The 25,126-nt window shown below is 42.9% G+C and overlaps 1 protein-coding gene across 1 annotated transcript; it reads right to left on the bottom strand.

Moving 5' to 3' along the window:
- Window positions 1-9,254: 9,254 nt before the first annotated feature.
- On the bottom strand, window positions 9,255-21,585 carry TAGAP (T cell activation RhoGTPase activating protein). Its single transcript, XM_074988694.1, has 10 exons — window positions 21,465-21,585; window positions 20,917-21,001; window positions 20,770-20,823; window positions 19,995-20,061; window positions 18,565-18,734; window positions 17,290-17,451; window positions 16,694-16,803; window positions 15,296-15,491; window positions 14,152-14,269; window positions 9,255-11,760 (listed from the first exon to the last, which is right to left on the bottom strand). Exons 2-10 carry the CDS (start codon window positions 20,941-20,943, stop codon window positions 10,460-10,462), a joined length of 2,205 nt encoding a protein of 734 aa, XP_074844795.1. The 5' UTR covers window positions 20,944-21,001; window positions 21,465-21,585; the 3' UTR covers window positions 9,255-10,459.
- Between the last annotated feature and the right edge of the window lie 3,541 nt (window positions 21,586-25,126).

The raw sequence follows: 25,126 nt of genomic DNA, 5'->3' as shown, positions 1-25,126 counted from the left end.
ACAAACTTTATGGGACCACGGGAAACCTGGCCATAAGTGATCATCTGGCTAACTAAAATCAGGCTGGATTATGGAGTTTGTCAGCCGAGAGAATTCCAGATAAGAGAGGTTCAACCTGTTGTACTCTCCATGGAACCTGAAGGGAGAGTAATGGATTGCATCTGGAATAAAGATCTGTTTTTCTTTACTACTTATGGAGTCCTCTCATGTCATTACTCATCATGTGAAACGTAGATCAGAAGTCGAATCTGGCTTTGGATTTTTGCCTGAACAATTTTGTTCAGCATTCCACAACATAGATGTTGGAACTTGAGGTGTGGGGGTGCTGCTGCACCTCCTGGACAGTAGATACGGGGTTTACAGTTTGATTCAGTGGCTCTCACCACCCCCACTATAAAAATTGCTTAAGCACACCAGTACACACTTGTACTTTCATTACTATTTGTAACTTGCCAAGAGAGTGGCCTTCTCTCTCCTTCGTGGAAGAGTCTGAAGAATCTAGAACTGGCTACACCCAAATTGAACAGGATATTTGAATCACAACACTTACTATAGCAACTGAGAAAATTTAGTTTTAAACCACTGTGAAGCACATGCTCTATAGAAAAAACCCAAAAATAACTAGATTATTTCTGAGTCCCCAGCAGACATATCTACCCAGTAGTCTAACCTGAAGACAAATCTAGGGAGAGTTAAAACTGAGTGTGTGTGGATGAGAGAGGAATCTACATGGAGGATTATCCTGATCTTCAAATGATAGAGTTCTCAAACCAAGTAATTATTGTTATTATTTAAACTATGATTGTGCCTCCTGAAGTTAGGTTTTAACAAGTTCTGCAAATGATAGTCTCACATTGTTCTGATGACACAAGAGATAGGCCCTGGCTGATCAAAATTCTAAGAAATCACAGAGTACTGTGGGTTTCCTGTTTCCTTTTAGTCAAAATTAGCCCTGCTGAAGAAATATATGATAGAATTGGGGGTTACTGTTGCTAACAAAAAGGTAATGGAGATACTATGTGTGCTGATTGCATGTGATCTGCACCTGGACTTTGGTGTTACACGTTTGAAACACTTGTGAAGATGGAATATCTAAATATTCACTATGTCAGTGACAGTGACATGGGTTACCATTCCCATTAGTTAGAGCAGGAGTCATGTTTAGTAGTTACAGCAGGAGTTGCTTATCAAGATTCAGAGCCAAGGGGCAGAGCCAAGCTCTATCAGGAAACAGGCACACAAAATATCACAGCCATGGTCAAATACTTTATGCTACCATTCAACTGCTGCTGCCCTTAATGAGTTAATTCTTCCAGCAAATCAGTCCACTGCAGGCCAGCAGTATTCTTTAGGGTGCCTGCAAACAGGTGCTGATGTAGTAGGCCCTGACCTGAGATCTGGCTTCTGCACTTCCTCGCGCTTTATGGCATCACTGAGACCTGTGCAAAGGGAGTGCAAAAATACTACTGGACCAGAATGATACATTTGCCACTTAGTGTGCCCAGGTCTAAGTGACCACATGGGGTAAAAGCAGTGGGAAGTAGTTCTGTTAACAGTATGCATTTTGTAGCATTAATAGAGAAGTGGAATGATTAGAGTGAATTTTACTTGGCAATGTGATTAATATTGAACAAAGTGTAGAATTAGATGAAATAACAGTTTTGCCCTTTTTTCCCCTACCTATAATTTTCTGTCCATTAGCATCATGGATTAAGCGACTTGCTGGAAAGGCAAAACCATGAAAACAGCACTTTGGCAGTGTGATCTACTCATTTCTTTTGAGGGTTGGTTTTTGTGTGTCTGTTAGTTTGATGTAGGTGAGCTTTTTTTTTCTTATTTTCTTTTTGGGGATCCCGTGGAAGGGAAATTCCCCACTTGATAGAGGCATAAGATTCCTGACAACCCTCATATAGTCAAGCTTTTCTCCAGGGAATTGTTGAGATTGGAGCTCCTGGAAAAGGAGAAGAGGTGTTCCCTTTTCTTCCCCTAGGAGCTTTTGTTTCAGTTTTAAATCCTCTGCAGCTCAGGGTGTTTTTCTGCTCCAGCCTTTATCTGTGTATGAGATGCGAGTGTGCTACTTTCTGTTCCCCTTTTGTCCTCAATCTCTGTGGCATTTCCCATCTTTGGTTCCCTGTGGTGGAAAGGAACTATTCTTCTGGGTCCTTTTGTGTTCTGGTAGACCCTTGGAATCCAGCAGTGTGACTTGCTAGGACATTGGGTGCCGGTATGTATGCCATTGGCTTCATGTTTAGCCTTTCTTCTGGAACAGGTATGGGCAAAATGCATCTCATGGGCCAGATCTGGCTTGGCAAATCACTGTATCCAGCCTGCACCTTAGCAGGAGCCTTAGGCAGGCTTCCTGACTTTTGCACCTCCTCTTGTTGCTTCAAGCAGCTGGCGAGGGGGGCTTGTGCATCTCTGTTTCACTGCACACCTGGTGGCAGGGAGCTTTGCCCAATGCCCCCACCCTCAGAAGAATCACACAGCTGTCATTGGCTGGAAATCAGCCAATGGGAGCTGCTTGGGTCATGCTTGTGGCACAGGTAGTACGTGGGAGGGCTCTCCCTTGGGTGCACAGTGTGCAGAGATGCACATGGCCCCACTGCTGACTGCTTTGAGCAGTGCTGAGGGTCTTGCTGGCTGGGTGCTGCCTAAGTAAGTGCCTCGTGGCCAGAGCCTGTACTTGGTATCCCACCCCTTCCTACACCCTAACTCCCTGCCCCAGCTCACAGCCCAAACCTCTGCACCCCTGCCCCAGGTCACAACCACTCCCAGAACCTGTACCATCTTCTACATTCCTCCTCCAGGTCAGAATGCTCTCCTGCACCCACACTCACTCACAGACCCTGCACCTCTCCCAGGCCTAGCACCCTCTTCCTGTACCCCAATCTCCTGCCCCAGCTCACAACCCCTTCCTTCACCCAAAATCTTTCCCAGACCACACACCCTCCTGGACCCCAATCCGCTACCTGAGCTCCTTTTTGCACCCAAGGTCTATCCCAGATCCTGCATCTCTTGCAGTAACATCATAGAATATGAGTGCGGACTTTAGTGCCAGCCCATATCTAGGGACAGCTACCCCACTCAGGTGCCTAGTTTGTGGGTCTAGTTTTTTATCTTGGGCTAGTTATTGAGATCTGTGAGTGCCTTTGCCATTGGCCTGAATAGTATTCAGCAGCTCAAACATTCCTTCTCTGAGTCAAGCACTCTAGAATCTTAGGGCTGGAAGAGACCTGGTGGTCATCATGTCCAACCCTCTGCTCAAAGTAGGACCAGTCCCAACTGAGTCATCCCATGCTCTGCTCAGGTGCAGTTGAAGTCTGCCTAAAATTGTGATCTGCAGCCCATGGGGGATGTGAGCGGGGTGGCGACCCCTCCCAGTTTTGCTGGGAGTATCCTGGGATTAGGCCCTATCTCCCTGAGGCGATTTCAGCCAAACTGGGTTATTTTGGGTGCTAACAATCCAGCAATGCAGTGAGGTGACAGTAGGTTCCTGCCTTCCCTTGCTCTGCATCGCTCTTGGAGGTGGCCAGCACCATCCCTGTGGACTCTGGGGTGGTGCCAGGGGTCTCTGTGTGCTGCCCATGCTCTGAGTGCAGATCTTATTGGCCAGGAGCTGTGGCCAGTGGGAGCTATTGGGAGGGTGCCTGCGGGCAGCAGTTTGCAGAGCCTTCCTTCTCCCCACACTCCTAGTAACTGCTGCCAGAGGGATGTGCTGGGAGCTGTTGGGAGCTGCCTGAGGTAAGTGCCCTGGCTCCCTCCTGCACCCCAACCCTCTGCCCCACCCCAGAGCCCACACCCTGCACCCAAACTCCCTCCCAGAGCCCAACGCTTCACCCTCTCCAACCCCCCAACCTCCTGCTTCAATCTGGTGAAATTAAGTGAGGGTTGACGAGAATGAGTGAAGGAGGGCATGGGAGTGAACGAGCAGACTTGCTTACCCTCCCAGTTTTGCCTTACAGAAGGGGCCGCTCAGGGGGCATGGTCTCAGGGACGTGGTGGGGCAAGAGGCGGAGCAAGGGTCTTTCTGTTTGTGACATTAGGCAGATGGCAACCCTAGGGATGAGTATGTTCTGTATGCAGTCAAAGAGTGACGTCACAGCTGTGATACAGCGGTCAGGCAGCAAAAGCAGAACAGAATAGAGAAAGACCAGCAACGTCTAGTGTCTGTCTAAAAATAACACAGACGGGGGTTTTCCTTTGGGGCTTAAAACCGTTTTTGTTCCATGTTGTACTTCTCTATATTGGTAGTGGAGGTACACAAAGGCTTAGCTGAGGAGTTTATTCTGTGCTAAAGGCACAGTCTGCTGAATGTAAAGAGGGGCACTTAGTAATTTTGGCTTTGCCTTTTTAAAATTACAGATGTACATATGAATCTATGCTGGAACCCTGGGTGAGCATAGCTTTGCACTTTTGGTAACTTCGTGTCTGGAACTAGAAGAAAACTTACATTTCTCTGCCCCCTTTCTAATCAAAGTTTTATGGAGACCCCCATCTCACTTAATAAAATTTTGAGAAAGAACTAGGCTTCAGTTTAGTTCGCAGTTCAATAGAGTCCATACTAGCCTACGAAGGGCTCTGATTCCATCACAGAGAGCGTGTGTGTACACTGCAGTTTAATACCCACAACTGGCTCATACCAGTTGACCTGGGCTTTGCTAAGGGGCTGTTTAATTGCCCTGTAGACATTTGGACTTTGGCTGCAGCTGAGACTCTAGTAACCTGTGAGGTGGGAGGATCTCAAAGCTCAGGCTACAGCCCAAGTCCTGTCACTGGCTCAGCAATTAAACAGCCCCTTTGCCCAAGCCCCTGTGAGTCTGAGTCAGCTGGCTTGGGCCAATTGTGGGTTTTTAACTGCAGTACAGCCTACCCAGAGAGAGTCCTTGTTAAGGTGGCAAGATGTTAGTGTCTCCAGTAATAGCCTGTTCGAAGTTCTAGCAATCATTGTCAGTGGAGGATATAGAGTTCTTTTGAAAATGTCCATTATGTAAAGTAAAAAAAAAAAAAACCAAAAAAACCTGCGAGTCCTGCTTCTTGGACTTGACCCCTGACTAGGGAAAAAATTCAAGAAAATGAGTCTTCAGAGCAAGGAAAACTTATCAACATACAAAATTTACTTGAGTGTTGCCAGGTACAACAGGGACTAGGCATGAGTAAAATTTGGGTAGTAGTCCTGTAAGAAACTACTGAATGTAAGGGCATTAGAATCTCACCTTGTTATCATTTATACCTGTTTTGAGCAGAGTTAGACAACACAGTAGCTGAAAGCCAGCGATGGTCTTCACTAGTGCTCCCACAGTTGCTTTCACTGATAGAGGTGCGTAGATAGTACCCAAGATGAGAAATATTAGGAAAAAGGGACAAGTGTAGACAAGCCAAAAAATGACATTATGATTCCAAAGTTGAATCTGTTAGAACTGAGAATTTTACTTGGAATCCTTGTGAAGCACACTGAAAGACTTTTTATGGGGACCATATAATACTGTGGCAGTGGAAAGAGTTAAATGCAATTGCTAGCTGTACACAAACACAATCTGACATTTCCATGAGAGTAATAGTGCATTATTGTTAATCAATTGTTCACATAAAGCATTTGATTTTCCAACCCCCCGCAACCCCCCCAAGGAATTCAGAATGGGTTTGGTTCTTCTGTTTCATAGTTCTAAGTTTGTGCCCCAGAGTAGGGGGGGACTAGAATGGGAGAGGACTTCTACTCCATGACCCTGAGTAGACAAATAGCAAAAAGTGGTGTGCTTTATTATGCTGGCAGCGCCTTGCCTCAGAGAAAACAAAAACGTAACAGGAAAGATCTGACAGATCAGTGATTAATCCAGTATATTTCTAGTGAGTCCCTAAATGACCAGTTCTCAGGTCTTGATTTTTGTAATGGGGCTGACTTACTGCCACAGTAGCTCCTGCTGGTTGATTTGGGAATTAACTTGTTCTTCTCAGCAGGGCATCTCCTTCTGGTTGGTGTGTTGTCTGCCGCTGCTCCCTTCACACGATCAGCTCTGGACCTGCATCACTGTCTAGATCCTGGTGTCCTCTTCAGGGCATTGCAGGAGCCACTCTACTAGTCCCTTGTCCCCACTCAGCAGTCCTGCTTCAGTTCATGGCACCCACCACTGTGGCCTACTGCAGCCTTGGTCTAGCCCCTCGCCTCAGAGGCAGACTACAGTCTATTAGGGCCACCCTGGTGTGTGGCTAGGTGCAGTACAAGGGAGAAGGGGAGGTATCCAGGCCCTCCCATTACTCTGAGTCCTGGTCTAGGCACCCTCTGGTGACAGCCTTGTCCTGTCCTCCTCTTCTCTCCCCTTCACTGCCTGGCTCCCTTGGCCACTTCCTCTGTGCCCCCCTTGCACCTTTGAGGCCTATATTTCAGGGTCAGCAGTCTGGCAGGCATCAGGCGGGACCCTCACCCTAGCCCCTTTAGCCTGCCAAGTATTGCTCTTCATGAGGTGCTAGTTCTAAGCGGGAGCTGGTCCTGCCCTTTCCCTGGCTAGGACCTGACTCACTCAACTCTGCAGGAGTAGCTACTTATATGCTCCCACAAGGTGTCCTCTGATTGGTGCTCTTCCCCACTCCAGGAGTCTTTCACTGTTTGGCTGGGGGCGGGGGGAGAGCTGCACAGGCTCCCTCCAGCCCTGCTTAACTCTTTCCTTGCAGTCGTGGGCACTCGCCCCAATACAATTCTATTTAATGTTTTTATTAATGACCTGGAAGAAAACATAAAAATTACCACTGATAAAGTTTGTAGGTGACACTAAAGTTTGGATAATGGTAAATAATTAAAAAGAACACAGATTCACAGCAATTTAGATTGAGAATTGGGCGCAGCAAACAAATGCATTTTAATATGGCTAAAATGTTAATGTATTCATTTGGAACTAAAAGGTAGGTTGTACTTACAAGATGAAGGACTCAAGTACTAGCAGCAGTGACTGAAAAAAGGTTTGGGAGCTGCAGTTGGACATAGTCAGTTAGACATGAGCTCTCGATGTTGTGCTGTGGCTAGAAGAACTAATGCAATCTTGGCAGGCATAAACAGGGAAACCTCAAGTAGGCTAGGGAGCTTATTTTACCTCTGTTTTTGGCACAGTCTCTAGTTCTGGTGCCAGCAATTCAAGATTATGTTGATAAAATGGAGGAGGTTCAGAGAAGAGGCACAACAATGATTCAAAAACTAGAAAACATGCCTTATGCTGATAGACTCAAAGAGTTCAATGCATTTAATTTAACAAAGAAGAGGTAAAGGTGTTGTGATTACAGTCTATAATGGCTGCATGGGGAAGAAATAATTAGCAATGAGAAAGGTATAATAAGATCCAGCAGATGGAAATTGAAGCTAGACAAATTTAGATTAGAAAGAAAGAGTACATTATTGACAATGAGAATAATTAATCATTGGATTGTGTTATATTTTTTTCTCTGCCCATTGTTAATTATTTGTTCTTCATGTAGGTATTTTAAAATCAAGACTGGTTTCTTTTCTAAACAACATAGATGGTCTAGGAATCAGTTCTGGGGAAGTTATACAGCCCGTGGAGATCAGACTAAAGGACCACTATAGAGCTGCAGGATGGAGAACACAATGCTTTCAAGGTAATCTCCAAGCCTCAGTTAGACCTTACTGGACTTCATGTTTAGTCTGCTTTTTCTCCCTTCCATGACAGAGGTACTGTTTGGGAAACACACGTGTGTTTTTTCTCCCCCTCCACTGGCTCCCACTAGTATGACTACGGTGAGAATGACTATGAGCTCTGGTTAGTAATTTTGGATTGAATGATTCTCATCTCCAGGTATGTGGATAGAAAACTAGCCAGTTGGTCAAGATAAATTTGGGCTTGAATGTTCTTTTAGCAGAGTTTAAAAGACATTTAGATAGCCCTTGTAAAAGTGTGTGCATATCTATAGTCTAATCTATATATTAAGGTGGGACTCATAACACCACTTATTCCTGTTTCTCAATATAACACATTGCTTCCGCTTCTAATTTAGCCTAACTTCAACCATTTGGGATGAAGTTTCTCTGCTTTCCCAGTTTTCTGGAAAATTTTGGCCCAAACTGTCTAGTCATTTCTGAAACCAAGGCTAAGGAACATACAGTTTTGCCTGTGTTAAATAATCATGGTTACCTGTTGCATGAAAAGCTCTAGTGTCCCTGTGCTTTGCGGCTAGGTATGGAAATTTGGCAGGGTGTGATTTGTATGTGAGGGATGGATCTTTCGGTGTTCCTGTGAAAATCTGCTCAAATTCAGATGTTACGAGCCCTTGAAAGATTTCAGTTTACACATGATCGATACAGAGTAGCAGCTAAAATCTCACAATTCGGTCCTTGCTGAGCACTCCCTCTCACAGCTTCTGCTGGGACTGAATCATACGCGTGCCATTTCTACAGAGTGACGGAGCATTTTGCAATCTAGGATTCTGCCTGGGTATGGCAGCCCCAGGCTGGAGTGGGTTTGGGCATTGTATCAGAGAGTTGGGACCCCCCCGCCCCGTAAACATTAGGGCTACACCTACACTAGAGGCATCTGTCTGCAGAAGTTACTGTTGGAAGAGATGTTCCGACAAAACTTCTGTAGACAGATCCTGTCTACATATAAAATCGGATCCATCTTTTGAACCGCTCTGTCAACAAAAGGGTCCCCAGAGCATCTACACAGCTTTTTTGTTAACAGTTTCTATTGACAAAATGCATTTTGTGTGTAGATGCTCCGACAGTTTTGTCTACAAAACTCCCTAGTGTAGACGTAGCCCTAGGGCTAGAGTCTTAAGACTTTAAAATTGAAGGTTGATGTCCTATATATACACTTGTGTCCAGGAGCTGGAGGTTCAAGTAGAAGGCCAAATTTCATGTGACTTGTGGTAAAGCCATAAGTTTTGGCAACTCCTAGAGCTGGAGTTTCTGGACTCAGCAATCTGCTATCTTCTTGTCTACACCTACATTCTGGCAAATGTTACCAATTTTCCCACAGTACCAGCCCCTAGCAGCAACCCCCCACCACACCCATACCTAATACTGCTTTGTGCCAACATAATCTGGTTCTTTGGTAGAGGTAAACTTGGCCCTCAGAATGTAACTCTCAGTTTTTGAAAGCTGCGATAGTAGTAGGAATGCTGAACAATAATTAGTCGTTAGTCAGTATCCTATTTTTCAAGTATGTCACATTAGGCAGATAGTGTGAATGTTTGTAAAAAGAGACACACCACAAAATATCACATCATAACAATTAGTCATGCAGAAAAAAAAGTGCTTTATTGTAGTGAAACTACACTGGCATAAAAACCAAAAAGTCATCTCAGTCATGATTCAAAGCTTTGAAGAGTGAACTGGAGACAAGGGCTCTAAAATGTGAGCTAATATATGTGAAAATATGTTACACTTCCAGTCATTTATTTTGTATAAGGATAAAAGATACTGACAAGTATTTTATATAATTAAAATGTTCCTCACAGTAGGCTTTAATGAGCTGTCAGAAACTTGGGTGTGAAATGTTGACTTGCAGGCTTTTTCTTGTTCCTATACTCTGTAAAGTAGGGATAACAATACTTCCTTTCTCCCACTTCTGTTTACCCTCTCTGTTTAGGCTATAAAATCTTCAGGACAGAGATTGTCTTTTCTATATATAGGTATGTGCCTAATTAAATAGGTCTTAGAATTTGGTTGGAGATAATGACTGCACAACATAGTAATGCTGATTAGTTGTTTTAAAGATGCTCTCCTAATCACAAAAAAGGGAAAGGGATTGGGAGGGAAAATATGAGTATAACTAGTAGTGATGAAGTGAAAATCAAGAGCAAGGAAATGTACCTTGAATAATAGGAGCAAATTCATAAGGGTGAGGTTTGTTAGTATGTGAAGGGGTATCAGAAGGTAAATGGTGGAAGCCACATTGCATGAATCATTAAAACAGGACAGAGCTCTGGAAAAGTTGTTGTGAGGAGCAGTCCTGCATTAGGACAGGGTAAGACTAGACTAAAAGCTGGAACAGTTCTTTTTACATCTTTAATGTCTGAGATTCTTTGACTGATGTGTAGAGGGAAAAACACAACAAATTACACAAAACCTTCATATATTTTTAGTAGAAACGGCAGGTGGGTGAAGTTTTGTCCTCACCCGTCAACCCTGGAAAGTGACCCGTAAAGGATAGGAACACAACACAGCTTATCACACAGCTCTAGCATGTCTACTGTTTTCTTTCAGTGTAATATATTATCTGAAGTATATATACATTTTTTTTACATTACATTGTACCATATACCCCCAATGCTGAAAAAACCCCACGATACATTGGGCTGGCACTCAGTTTCAGAAAAGCTTTATGCAAAAGAAGCATTCATGTCAAGCTAGCTTAATCTTGATCCTTTTAAAGTAAAATATGGGGGACAACGTTTTGCAAGACATCTATTTATAGCACGTTTACTTTGTACATTTTATTGAGACCAGACAGTCTATTTAAACATAGGATTCCTTAGCATATTTGATCTGCTCAGCCTCAAAGACTGGCTGACTGCATCGTCGAATTAGATACTCTTGTTTGTTCTTTTGATAGGAATCAGACATACTCCTAAGACGATAAACTCGAGGGGTTACAGGTAAAGTTGCCCAGGAATTTATTCCAACAGCAACGTCAATGGTTTCAGTTTGTACCTGAGAATCATTTACCACCAAAAGTCTGTCAATGGGTAAATCCTTCTGATACATATCTGTTGTAACCCCTCCATTGCTGAGACATGGATGAGGAGGCAAAGAGTTTTGTTTTGACACAGTTGCTCTCATACTCTGAACTGTTAAGCTGCTATATGAAGGGACCTTAGCGGCTAAGCAATTTTTAGTAGCCTCTTCATATGATGGTGGTTTTCCAGGATTTTTCTGGTCCACTTCTCTAAACACCTCATCAGCTGACCTGAAACGAGACCTGGACTGATTTACCACTGGCAGTGGTTTGCTGTTGTTGGTACAGTGTTCCTGGACTATTCTGCATGAAAATTGATTTTCTTTCTTTGAGTCTTTCTTGAAGCTGTTTCTTTGAAAGCACATGGCTTTTCCAGGCTCCCAACTTTGGGTTTTTGTTAGCACTTTCTTGTGGGTTGCAAAAGAAAATGACATGGAGTGCTTTTTGATGTCTCTGTGTGGTGTATCACTTTCATCTGCAGCCTTGGTGGAAAATGACTGAGGTCTGGTTAGGGAGCTTCTCTGGGGACTGGAAGGAGAAACTAATGGAGAGCTGGTAAAGACAGAGCAGTCAGAATTGGATAAAGAGCTATCCAAAGAACAGCTGGAAGGTGTTTTGGGAAATGACCCACTTGATAATTCTGATGGCAAGTTGGTTTTCACACTCAGGTTTAGTGGCTTTTTATTCCTAAAGTGACTTCCACGAAAAAAATCCCTTGGCAGTTGCTTTTCTGATTCTTGCCCTTGTAACCCCATCTGTTCTTGCTGGATGGTGAAGTTATCCTCGCTTCTGGTGAGCTTCTGGCTCCTTATTTTTCCTTCAAGACAGTCCTTGAAGGACATGTCTGGCTCAGAGAACCTCCTATCTAGTGTGCTTATGGAGTTTTTAAAAACAGTGAGTGAAGAGGCAGAGGGGCGGAGGTCCTGTGATTTTTGGCACTGTGGCTCTCTGCTTTTCAGGCTACTGGGTCTCCCTTTGGCTTTCTGGAGCTGCTTGATTTGAGAGATGCTGGAGCTGCAATCCGCCTCGGGGTCAGTGCTGTCATAGGCAGAGTCATTTTGCTGTGTGGTTGATAAGAGTTCTGTGGGAGAGGAAGAAATTGTTAGTACACTACATACTGAGCAAAAATATTCAAAATTAACCATTATTAATGTTGCTGATCTCCATTTATTCCTAGTTATGGACTCAGATTCTCAGCTGATGTTAATTGACTTCAGTGGAGCTACAGCAGATTAGACCAATTGAGGATCTTGTCCGTGTTGTTCAGTCTAACATTTCAATAATTTTTTTCTGTCAAATTCACTGAAGTCAGGTGTATACCCAACTAACTGGAGCATAATATTTGTAAGATGGCTAAAGAGGGAGAGAGGAAAATAAATGCTTTTCTGAATGGGGATAGAAGAAAACAAACAGAAAAGAAGAAACTTGTATGAGTAACTGCCATAGTCCAGAGCTGCCAAATTTAGAATCATAGAATCATAGAAGAGTAGGACCGGAAGGGACCTTGAGAGGCCACTGAGTCCAGCCCCTTGCCCTCATGGCAGGACCAAGCACTTTCTAGACCATCCCTGAAAGCCATCTATCTAACCTCTTCTTAAATATCTCCAGTGATGGAGATTCTACCACCTCCCTTGGCAATTCGTTCCAGTGTTTGATCACCCTGACAGTTAGGAACTTTCTCCTAATGTCCAACCTGAACCTCCCCTGTCCATTGCCTCTTGTTCTATCCTCAGAGGCAAGGAAGAACAAGTTCCCTCCCTCTGCCTTATGACACGCTTTTAGATACCTGAAAACTGCTATCATGTCCCCCCTCAATCTTCTCTTTTCCAAACTAAACAAGCCTAATTCTTTCAGCCTTTCTTCATAGGTCATGTTCTCTAGACCTTTGATCATTCTTGTTGCTCTCTTCTGGACCCTTTCCAGTTTCTCCACATCCTTCCTGAACTGCGGTGCCCAGAACTGGACACAATACTCAGCTGAGGCCTAACCAGCGCAGAGTAGAGCGGGAGAATGACTTCTCGTGTTTTGTTCACAACACACCTGTTAATGCATCCCAGAATCGTGTTTGCTTTTTTTTGCAACAGCATCACACTGTTGACTCATATTTAACTTGTGGTCCACTATAACCCCTAGATCCCTTTCTGCTGTATATTTGGCATATTTATTTCAATGTTCATTGTTCTTTTTATGAACAGCCTTCTTAATCCTTATATATAATAAAGGATAGAGGCTCACTTTAAAATTTATAACAACAGAGAGGGAGCCATGCTAGTCTATATACTATTGAAATAAAAAAGCAGTCAAGTAGCACTTTACAGACTAACAAAATAATTGATTAGGTGAGCTTTCATGGGACAGACCCCCTTCTTCAGACCATGGCAATACCAGAACAGACTCAATATTTAAGGCATAGAGAACCAAGAACTGTTTCTTTTTGGACAAGGTGGGAGGAGGGCCTGGCCCTGCATCTCCAAAAGACTGTGGCTAAGGCAAAAGGGGTGGGGCCTGAGCCAGTCAGTGGTGCTGCGTCCCCCATTCCATATGGAGTGGCAGAGCATTGCATCTGGCACTTCAAAGGAGCCTGGAATTCTGGCCACTGCCACAGCCAAAGAAGCAGCAGCCGTCAAAGCTCTGGGCCTCTTTGAAATGCTGGTCCCCTGGGCAGCTATCCCCTTGGCAGTCCTGGGCTGCCATAAGGCAGCTGATCTGATGGCCTCTGGACAGAATGGCATGTACTCTGCCAATGCTGGACCAGCACCTCTGCAAGAGCTTGGGATAAGGCCATGGAACTAGTCCATCGTTTAGAGTTCCAAGAGTTGCTGATAATGAAACAGAGCTAACACCCTTGCACTCAGGGAGCAGACAAATCTGGGATTGTGCTTGGTGCCTCTCAAAGAATTCATAGTGTGGAATGGCCCTTATTACCTCTTACATATCTGCCCAGAGGCAGGAACAATCTGGCCCAGAACGTACACAATCAGGCCATGGATGTGACCACGTTGACAGCTTCCCATTTACAGAGGATATTTGGACCTCAGGAAGTTCCACTAAGATGACATTTAATGATCATGATGCACTTCAATGGGAATTGCGGGTACTCAGCACCTTGTAGCATAGAGGCCTATGAGAGGCTATGAATATTATAATTTTATACACTCTATGTGCAGCTGATATTTGGCATTGGGAATGAATCTACCTTTGTGGGCTATTGTCATTTTAAGTGACTTCCTTTGCGTGTAGGACATGCTCTAATACAACAATGTTAGGTTGTGTCTGACATCCAGAAAACCTCTGCACTTTTAATATCATACTAAATATAACACTATTAATAATACATTTTAAGATAAACATTCTTAAGGAACTTGATGGATTAGATACTATGCTTAAATATGTACAGGGATGCCATTTATCCAGCTCTGGAGTGGGTCCAGTACACACTCCGTATGTAAAGTACATCAACACATCAGAATACCTGTGGAACTGTCTGTGTGTTCCAGTGAGTCATCAGCTGATGGGCTAAAGAGCAAACACATATCCTTTTCAAATATTTCAAAGTAGTTATCAATGAGGAATTCCACTAATGTCTTAACCTGTGTGAATAAAATAAATATTTTTGTTAAACTAAGCATTTGAACTTGCAGTTTCATAATGGGCATTATTTTTTTTACACTTTAAGATCCATGTTAACCAATTTATTGTAATTGAAGGGATACAAAGAACATGTATAGTATCTAACAATGTTTCATAATATGGTACAGTACTTTTGGATATAATACTGCAGCAGCTAGGCAGCTGCTATAATGTTAGGTTAAGCCACTGCTTTATAAAGAGTTTCACATATCAGACAGCAAGGTGTTTTTGAACAGAACCGTGCTGAACAATGAAGGGCTAGTGAAAATGTAAGCTTCATGATGCATAATGGGCCGTCTTGGAATAGGGGTCCTGGACCTATGGATATGTGGATCTGCCCAGATTTATACAAGAAGGTTTTACTCTCAGTTGCGCGCGCGCGTGCGCGCGCACACACACACACACACACTGTATATTTTATCAAGATATATGTGTTCAGTACATTTGTCTTTAGGAGCTGGAAATACAAGTAGCATGTATGCTGGGTTATCTTATCTGTTTGTAGATGATGAGACAAGGAGCCTGGATGACCAGTTTCTGAAGAGACCAGTGAAGGGTTCACTCAGAAATAGTTGGTAGTGGTCAGCGGGACCAACAGCCACTGTGGGCTGGTGGCAAGGTATGGAGGGGGCTCAAACTTCATGGCCCCAGATGGTGTGGATGCTTAGGTGGAAGGGACAGGACTAAGGACCATCTGCCCTTGGTTCTGCCTGGAGCATGGCACTCCCCCCACCCCATTCCGGTCTTCAGAAGCCATGCAGAGTGGTGGAGTGATGCTCTCGGGGTGTTTCAAAGGGGCCCAGAGCTCCTGGCTGCTGCTACTGCTATAGTGGTATTGGCATATGAGTGCTTCAAGCCCCTTTGTAATGCCAGACCTCTGTATCCCACATGTTGGTAGACCTGGTAGTGATGCCTTGCTTAGCTTCTGAAGGTAAATAGGGACTGTTAGAACATTTGGGAGCAGCAAAGGGGGAAGCCAAACTAACCTTGTCATTGAGCTGTTTCTGGGCTTTGAGCTCTAAATTTTCAGTGTGCTTTGGAGTCAGCAGATTTGGCCCAATGCAGATAGCAAGATTGCTGGAATCCATCCGGTTGACTTCAGAGTTTTTGCTGAGATGGTTCAGCACAAAGACCAATGGCTTAAGCAAGAGGAGATTTGGCCCTGGTAATTTGTCTGCAACCCTAAGAAACATAAACATTGCAAAATTAAGCAGATGACAATGGCCTCTTCTTTATGTGAACAAGTTTCAGCTGAGCTCACACAGACGACACTTCCTCTAAAAAGAGGAAAGTGATCATTTTAACTGTTGTACAAAACTACCATTCAAAAATCCCCAACAGCAGCTGATGCTGTAGCTAACCATAAGGTCTTGACCGGCAAGCAAGCATTAAAATACTGCATGTTTGTCAATAAATTAACAGCACTAATAAAAAAATATGCAATCTGGAAATATCATTGGAGAGGTTCAATAATATTGATCCTTAACGCTTCTAGGCTACGTCTACACTAGCCCAAAACTTCGAAATGGCCATGCAAATGGCCATTTTGAAGTTTACCAATGAAGCGCTGAAATACATATTCAGTGCCTCATTAGCATGCCAGCAGCCACGGCACTTCGAAATTGCTGCGGCTCACTACCACGTGGCTCGTCCAGACAGGGCTCTGTTTTGAAAGGACCTTGGCAACTTCGAAATCCCCTTATTCCTATCTGCTGTTAGGAATAAGGGGATTTCAAAGTTGCTGGGGTCCTTTCAAAAAGGAGCCCCGTCTGGACGAGACGCACAGCAGCAAGCTGCGGCAATTTCGAAGTACCGTGGTTGCTGGCATTCTAATGAGGTGCTGAATATGTACTTCAGAGCTTCATTAGAAAACTTCAAAATGGCCATGCGAATAGCCATTTTGAAGTTTTGGGCTAGTATAGATGTAGCCTTACAGTCATGTCATATAGATTTGTAGCTATTTAATATAAAGCAGCTGTTAAAATTTATAGTCCCGTCCTGCCCCCCCGCACAAGAATGAAAAATTTTTCTTTGGTTTTCCCTGGGCCAGGTTCAAAGCCTGCTGACATTAATGGAAGTTTTTCCATTGACTTCAATGGGCTTTGGAACAGACCCCAAATCACTGTCCACTGTTAATATTCAGTATTAATCACTAAAATCTTGCAATCCTGTTTTGGAGGTCTTATTTAAGAAAAAGAAATCCATCTCAAATGCATTTAGGGAATATTGTTACTAGAGAAATGCTGTCCTGTGCCATCCTCACCCCAAAATTAACCTCTGGAGGAGTCGCACCAAGTTTCTACAAGTGACAGAAGTAGAAATGTTTCTAGGAAGGTCACTGAATTTAGATTCTCCATATCAGTGAAACTGACTGCTAAACTTACTCTTTCAATCCTTCAGTTCTGTCAGAATTGCTCTGCTTCTCCATTGCTGTCATCCACTCATCATAAAGTTCAGATGAGAGTAGTTTATCTGGGATACTTCGGAGGAAATCCTGTAATGAAGAGATCTATGGTTCATCATTTGGATAATATCATTACAACAGAACGTGCCTAAAGACATTTCTGCCCTTTGATTAGCACCATTGCTTTGACTCAGCACAATACTCACAAATTTTAGATATTTGTTATATGAGGTACACATATATACAAATAACCATTCATGTCTGCTGTAGGAATATAAACAAAACAGCATGAAGCACTCCATAAAGAAGGCTAAAATATGGTTATCCCCATTTTCCAGAGAGAATAACTGAGGCCATGATGTGACCTGTCCATAGGGTCACATAGAAACTGGGAGCCAGTGGCAGAAGACTACAATAAGAAATGAAATGGGTTATCATTTTTTTCTGAAACTATAAAAGTTTAGTTTAGCTTCTGTTTAGTTTTAATTTTGGTTCCAGGTTAGGATCTATTGTAGTTACTAGTTTGCCCATTCCTCTTAGAAGCTTACTCTGCCAGCTAATGCCAGGTGAATTTACCTTTAAGACCACTGCTAACAGATGCACAGGTTTGCTTTCCAAGTCAACTTTTCTTCCTGAGTTCAGGTCTTCTTTCAGTTCCTTGCGTGCTTTTTCATTGGCAGCTTTTCTGAATATTCCTTCAGTGAAAGGTCCTTTAAAGTACAGTATAGTAAGGATGTCCTATAGGAAACACACACACAGGAACGGAATGGTGAAGAAGGCCATATACAGCATAACTGTGTCATTAAAGAGATACGCATGCTCTACTGGGAGCTGCATTGTTCTTAAGGTAGGATGCCACCTACTGTGAGTTTGTAATAAGGTACATTTTAAGGGCTTGATTTTTCTCCCACTTTAATGTCACATAACTTCAGTGGGATTACTCTTGATTTCCAGCAAGAGATGAATCAGACACAGATGTTTCTCTCCCTTCCTCCATATTCAATGGCCAGTCAAGCTCATTTTGGAAAAAAATATCCATTGCTTGGATGTGGGCAGTCCAGTTCTAAACTTATCATACATGCCCATTGACAAGTGGCCCCAACACATGCTCTTTTTGCTTTAGTGAGAAAGCATTTGTATTGGTCAGAAGCTGTTGGTTCAAAAGCTGGGTGGTTTTGTCAGAGCAGTATGTGACTCATAATGGCTTTACACTTCTGAAACATTTTAAAGGTGAAATGACTCTCTCAACATCAAGCCCCCACGAGTGAACCACATTTCTAACACAAGCTGCAGGGGCTGAATCCAACACCCCCACATCTGGGCACTCTCAAACTTTGGATTTGAATCTGAACTCTGCAACAAACCCCCTTTTCTATAGTGAATCAAGCCAACCCTCTCCCTAACCCTGAACTTTACAGCTGTGCAGCTGCTGCTTTCCTACTGACTTTTGATGGCCAAATCCACGCAGGGTTTTTCAAAAAGGCACTTATTTCTGACACTCTCATGTGCGTAATTCTCCTTGAGGAAAATGAGAACTGAAGGATTATGTTTTTCTAGAACAAAATGCCTGTCTTGCTTATTAGCAATATTATGTGCACATGGATACTAATACCAAGCTCTTATACAATGCTTTTCATTAGAAGGTCTCAAAACACATCACAAATGCGGCCTCACTTAACAGGTGGGGAAACTGAGGCAGACAGCCAAAGCGACTTGCCTATTGTCACCAGTAGACCCAGGAGCAGAGTTGAGGTCTTTTAGTACTACTGTAGAGCCTTACCCAGTAAGACATACTGGCCCTCATTAGACATAAGAAGTACTAAATGAGTCTACTACCAGCTGTTTGCTCACCAGTATGGGTTTGGGGAGTGTGTCATCTTCACCACAGACAATGGATAGAGGCTGATCAAACAGAGAAGGCTTTAGATCAGATAATAATTGTCCCGAGGACTCTGATATGGGAGAGTTCCATCTCAGTGCAAATGGCCATGATATCACCTTCTTTCTTTTCTTATTTCCATCTATTACAAGCAAAGCAAAGCAAAACAAAACAAAAGTCAGTGTGAGAAGGCTACTGTGGATAGGAGATGTTATGCTCTGTGCCAGAAGAAATAATGTCAGCCATACACATTGAAACAAAGAGACAAGCTGAACAGAGAAAAGCTAAACTGAAAGAAAGCTAAGTTGTTACTAAGGAAACAAGTCACTAAACTGTAACAATCTGACCATGCCTATAAAGACAACACCTTTCCTGTTTCTGTGTTGCACTCACGATTTCCTCTTACCATCAGATGTACAATGGGAACACATTCAGCCCAAGAACTGCTGTTCTGGTTGATTTGACAGTACTAGATCTGCAGTTTGCAGTGTTATGGATTTTCTTTTATTACATTATTTGACCCTGCTTAATGTTGCCATTAGTGGGTTCAGAGAAGTGCTTTCCAGCACCTTGCAAAACACTGATTACTAGCATATACTTTCATATCTTGCATCTTGTGGATGCCAGAGTCCAGCCCTTTCCTTGATCACTCACTGAGCCTTTTTACCTGAGTAGATACAGAGTATTTTCTGTTCTTTGACCTTCTGCGTATGTATTGTTGCTGTCCCACTGAATGCAAACTATGAATACAAGCCATGGGATATTAACTCTTGTAGTACCTAGTCTTGGGTAGTAGGTAGGACCAAATGGGTATGAATTCTGGTCACCATTTTTGTCCCTATGCATTTTAATCCCCTCTTTTCATGTTTCAGAGACTCAAATTAGGTGACTCAGTGAGTTAATGCCTGCTCTAAGACTTTGAAGTTTTGATTTTGTTGGCCAGAAGGGGATGCCTTTAAACATAGCACACATGCCTGGAGAATGAGAACAAGATTCTTAGCTCTTTGCTGTTTAAGGGTCCAAAATCTCCATGCCTTGATTTGAACCTGGATCTTAAATCTGATAACATGTAGGGAGTATAAAGGTTTTCCCCATAAGGTGTAACTGGGATTGTTGTCTAAACAAGCTGCCTTCTTTGCAGAAGTCAAATATCCCAAATCCAGATTGAGATGGAAGATCTGCTATGTGTGCTAGAGGTTAGCAGGAGCTGCACTTGTGGCTTATCAAGTTTTGGAAATGAAGGCTTTAAAACACTGATGTCATATAATGTCTGCTAAGAACAAACTCTGTTTTCCAGCTTCCAGTGCATGCTCTCTCTCTCTCTCTCTCAAACATCTTTAGTTTTGCAGTCATACCAGCTTTCAACACTCATGCAAGAGGGCATGTTTATTTCAAAACTCACCAATCAGATGGCAAAGCCCATCTTCGCTGTCACACGACATCAACAAGTGATATTTCTTGATATCACCCTAAAATAAATGTCAATCAGTTACGAAGGAGCCACTTAGAAAAAACCCCAGCCAACGACATTTATATCTCAAACGTATGTGATATGCTTTGTGTACAAAACAGAAAAACACAGCTTCCCAGAATTAACTATTAAATCTAGCAATTGAATGTAGGCTCTGTGTCCTATAGAACTACCCAGTCCTAATGTTTAAGTTATTAGGAAGATAGGAATGGTCAGACTGGGTCATACCCAAGGTCCACATTGTCCATTATCCTACCCGAGACAGGGCTAGCACCAGATGTTTCAGAGAAATGTTTAAGATCCCTTCAGTAGACAGATGTGGGATAACCTGCCTTCCCCATAGGTCTCATTCTGCTGTCTAATAGTTCAAAATCTGCTTAAACCCTGAGACATTCCAAGATGTTTTCATTAACTATTATAACTCTGGATATACTTGATAGCCATAAAAATATCCACTCACTTTCTGAAGCTAGCTTAAACTCACTTTAAATATCAAGACTGCTGCATATTTGCTAATTAGAAGTGATATCTAAGCATGGCACACTCGACAGCAAGCTCGTGATCCTCAGCTTGCGTAAATGAGCTAACTCCACTGAGCTCAGCAGAATGATGCTGATTTACACAATTTGAGGAGCTGGCTGCAAGTTTGCCGGGACATGGCACACAAACATTCAATAGGAACTAGATGGAGTTAGGGATTGCTTACCTCTGACTGGCACCCGATCAAAGTTTCCATATTGCTGACACTTAGAAGTTTTGGCTAAGAAAGAAGATACAAAATGTAAGAGACTATTCCAACCTTATTTGTAAAAAGTAATGTTTTTTTAAACATTGACTCATAAGACACACTTACAGCATTGCAGCTGCCTAACACCTTCATTAGGAATTTAGTTGATGGAACTTGAGTGATTGTGGTTCCCTTGGTTTCTTTTGTTTGCCTGAGCAAAATGAATGGACAAAGAACTAACCATTAGTCACCAGAACTGTTTAACCATTCTTTTGTGCCTCTACTGCACATCAAAATGTCATTTAAAATATATTTTGAAATAAGCAGTCAATTTCTATACCCTTAGAAAAATATAACATTACTATGGGAGTTGAAGTCACACCTGTAATGCATTTAGTACAACTATCACAGATACTCCTTGCTCTAAAAAAGACCTCCTCATTTTCAGTACTTGCAAGGAATAGATGATAAATGTTGACCACAAGACCATACAACAAAACTTAAATCTTACATCAGGGCTAATTTTCACATGTGGCACAAACTGGCTCAACAGCAGCAAAGGCAGTGGGTGACATTTTCCCCCAGCACATGATTTATGCAGTCTAAATTTATAGTATTACACTAACTTTAACATTCACTGGATACATCCATTTCATAAGCAAAACAGGGCTTACCAGACAATGGTATCCAGCCAGAGTTCATTTACCTCTAGCGAACCGTAGAGAGAAGGAGAAACAGCATGACTCTTTCTGCTGCTACTAATCCCCTGCAGAGGCACAAGGAAACTAAACAGTTCTACCCTCACGTGTGCTGCATTATAAACGGAGAGTAGGGGAAGGTGGAAATTCACAAATCGAGACAGGAAGAAGCATCACGGGGCAGTACAAGATTCTCTGGTCGACACTTCAAAGCTTTGGCTTCCTCTTTCCTTTTAGGGCAGCTACAGTGCTTTTATTTTTTTAAAACCTTGTAGCTGTTATGCATGGAAAAGGCGAGTCATCTGGCAGGTAAAGGTTCCAAGTAACGTCACTGTCACCAGGTAGGATGTGTGAAAAAGATGCAGCAGTGTAGGCAGGATAACATTAGCTTTTAAAGGGCAATTTGCGCTGTTTAACACCCCCTCCCACTAGGATACCACCATGCCTTTTGCAATTAAAAAGACACCCTCCAGTTAAACGTGACCCTACATTTATGTTTGTCAAGCTTTTTATGATAGCCTGGATCAATACACATATTTCTATGCATTATTTTTTAAAAAATTACAATGAAAACCATTTTTAAACAAAAGTACAACTACAACCTTTGCAGCACTGGGCTAATTCCTGAAAAATCTAAATAAAAATAAAAATAAAAATGAAAATGAATTGAGTAGAGAGTAACAATAAGCAGACCTGAAGAGCGAGTTTTTCATTGTCCCAACTGTGCGAAGTTCAAAAGATAAACACACTGGATATAAATCTGAATTTTAAAGGCTTTTCCATTTTAATAGTCTAAGTTAGTAGTAGTATTTTTAAGTAAATCTGTTTATTAAAAGTAAAATCACATAATGAAAAGGGATTTGAGTAAAACTGATGGAAAGGCAAGAAATATGCAGTAAAAGCTCCCTCTGCCCTTCCTTAAAAACAGTTTCTTGTAAAAAACAAATCTGAGTCTGACACTGATTTTGTCTGTGGCCTTTGAGAAGTGACTTTTGTGCTGCTGGTTATCTGACAAATAGGGTCAATAATAGAATCATAGGGCTGGAGGTGACTTTGTGCAGTGAGCTAGTACAGGCCCCTATGCTTATGATAGAACAATTACCTAAATCATCCGTGAGAAATGATAACAATACTCAGCTATATTGCTGGGGATGTTGTGAACATTCAGTAATAATTGCAAAATACAGATAAATGCTGCTGCATAAATGTTAAACATTATTAAGAAATTAAAGGTTTAAATTTATTCCAAACAGGAAGAGAGGTCATTTTTGCTCTTACTCATCAATGGCTCATACATCCACTTTAGAGGTTTGCTTTTTTCACGAGTATTAGACTAGTGTACTGAACACGATCTGCACTTTAACTAGTAGCTGGACCAGGGTACCTGATTAGTAGGTATGGTAGATTTAGCTTTACCTCTAACATGACTTCCATGCTACTTCCTGGTGAAACACCTCTCATTTTCACCAGTTTATAACAACAGTTCAGCAAGCTGTTCTACATGGATGGACCCTCTTCATGCATCCTTGTGCTGAAGTCAATGTGAGATCTGCTCACAGAAAGTAGGTTGCAAGATCAAGGCCCATGTTTGTCCAGTACCTGGGATCCTGACGCTGACTGGGGCCTTTGGGTACTACTGTAATAGAAACAATAATAACAGTAACAACAAAACCATTGTAAGGGAGACAACTGCTATTCTTGTTATAAGCAACAAAAGTTGCTTAGGGTATGTCTACATTGCGAAAAGAAAAGAGTGGTGGCAGTGACTCTCACAGCCCAGGTCAGCTGACTGAGGCTGGCACTACAGTGCTAAGAATTGCAGTTTATGCTTTTGAGCTCAGGCTGAGACTTTAAGGCCAGAAGGGTCCATAATGATAATCTAATCTGACCTGCTGCCCCTTGCAGGCCAAAGAACCTCAACCACCCACTCCTGTAATAGACCCATACTCTCTGGCTGAGTTACTGAAGTCCTCAGGTCATAGTTTAAAGACTTCAAGTTACAGAGAATTCACCATTTACATTAGATTAAATCTGCAGGTGATCTGAGCCCAATACAACACGATCTGGTGAATCCTTCCACCCTCTCCCCCGCATCTGCCAGGGTCTCTGCCAGTCTGAACTAGAGGGAGAATTCCTTCCCAACCCCAAATTTGGCAGTCAGCTAGAGCCTGATTCTGTGGGCATGACCCACCAGTCAGACACGTGGGAAAGAATTCTCCATAGTAATAACTCCAGTTTCCCAACACCAGCCACAGGAGGTATGCTGCCTTCATTGCTGCTGTTACCTATGCAGTCAAACCGTTCCCTATTAAATACTCTAGTGTGGCTTACAATTTCTATGGACACGTATTGTTCTGCATTTAGGGCAATAAAACTTTTTCATAAGCAAAGCAGTACCTTTGCTGGCCACCTCGCCAGAGACTCCAAGGCCTGACACTTTGGGACTGGGAGCATATTCTTTTTAATCCATCGAAGCACATTGGCACACTGCAGGCCTGCATACTGGGTGGGCAACTGCCTCGGGGTCTTGTGATTCAAGAAGGCCTGGGGGTCCTGGCTGCAGGAGCAGTGGCAACTGGAGCCCTGGACCCTTTAAATCACTGCTGGAGTGCCATATGGTATGCTTCTGGGCAGCTCTCTGATGGGTGGGGCACTGGGTGGTGCTAAGCATTGGCTGCCCTTGGCCCCATCCCCTCCTCCTGAGGCCATGCCCCTTATGGGAACATGGAGCCGGGCCTTACCCCCCTTGCCCAGAGAAGTAGCGAGTCTGTCAGCCCCCCAGAAAACTGTTAGGTACAGTATAAATACACATTCAACCTCTCTAATTCGGAACTCTCTTGTCCATCAACATCCATAATCCAGCACGATTTTAGTTGGCTGGGCAACCACTTATCATGGGTGTGGTCAAATTTTCCATGATCCTGTAAAGTTTGTTTACAGCCACCAGTCCTGGCTCTCAGTGTTCTGTACTGTTATTTAGCTGTAATTTACCCCTAAATGTCTTCTAAGAGCCCAGTAAGCAGTGGAAGTGTTGGTAAAGCTGCTAGACAATACTGACCTCCTGTGGTCCAGAAAATTCTGTTATCTGGCACTGGTCAAGTCCCGAGGTTGCCAGACCAGAGAAATTTAACCTGTATATTAATAAGTAATAAAAATGATTGAACAGGCATGATCAGAATAACCCTCTCCCCACAAAAAAATGGTCCCTTGAGGAGAAGTTTCAGACACATGGACGGGACAGCATGGGGAAGTTTAATGGATAAATAAGGATGCTGGGGCTGATCCTTGAATCCAGAGGTAGTTCAGTGTGCAGTGCTTTGCAGAACCAGAGCATTTGCTTACACATTAGCGTAGGCAGACATATGGCATGGTGTAAGCCTTCTAATTTCCTAGAGGCACTATTTTTTGTGGGGACTGGCAGATTGTTGGCACTTTCTCAGATCTTACAGTTAAGCTACACTGCTGCATCTTTCTATCTAACCACAGTCTCTGTGTTAGCAGGCATCCTGTGTGTGTGTGGCAGATCTGCTCTAGGAAATTAAGGGCATGGTTTGGGCAGGATGGGTGTGTGTAAACATTAACCAACATCAGTTCATATTTAAAATCTCCAACTGTATCCACCAATTGCCATCTGGTGT

Source organism: Carettochelys insculpta, chromosome 3 (assembly GCF_033958435.1).
Source record: "Carettochelys insculpta isolate YL-2023 chromosome 3, ASM3395843v1, whole genome shotgun sequence".
Lineage (NCBI taxonomy): Eukaryota > Metazoa > Chordata > Testudines > Carettochelyidae > Carettochelys > Carettochelys insculpta.
This window is presented reverse-complemented; position numbering and strand designations above follow the sequence as displayed.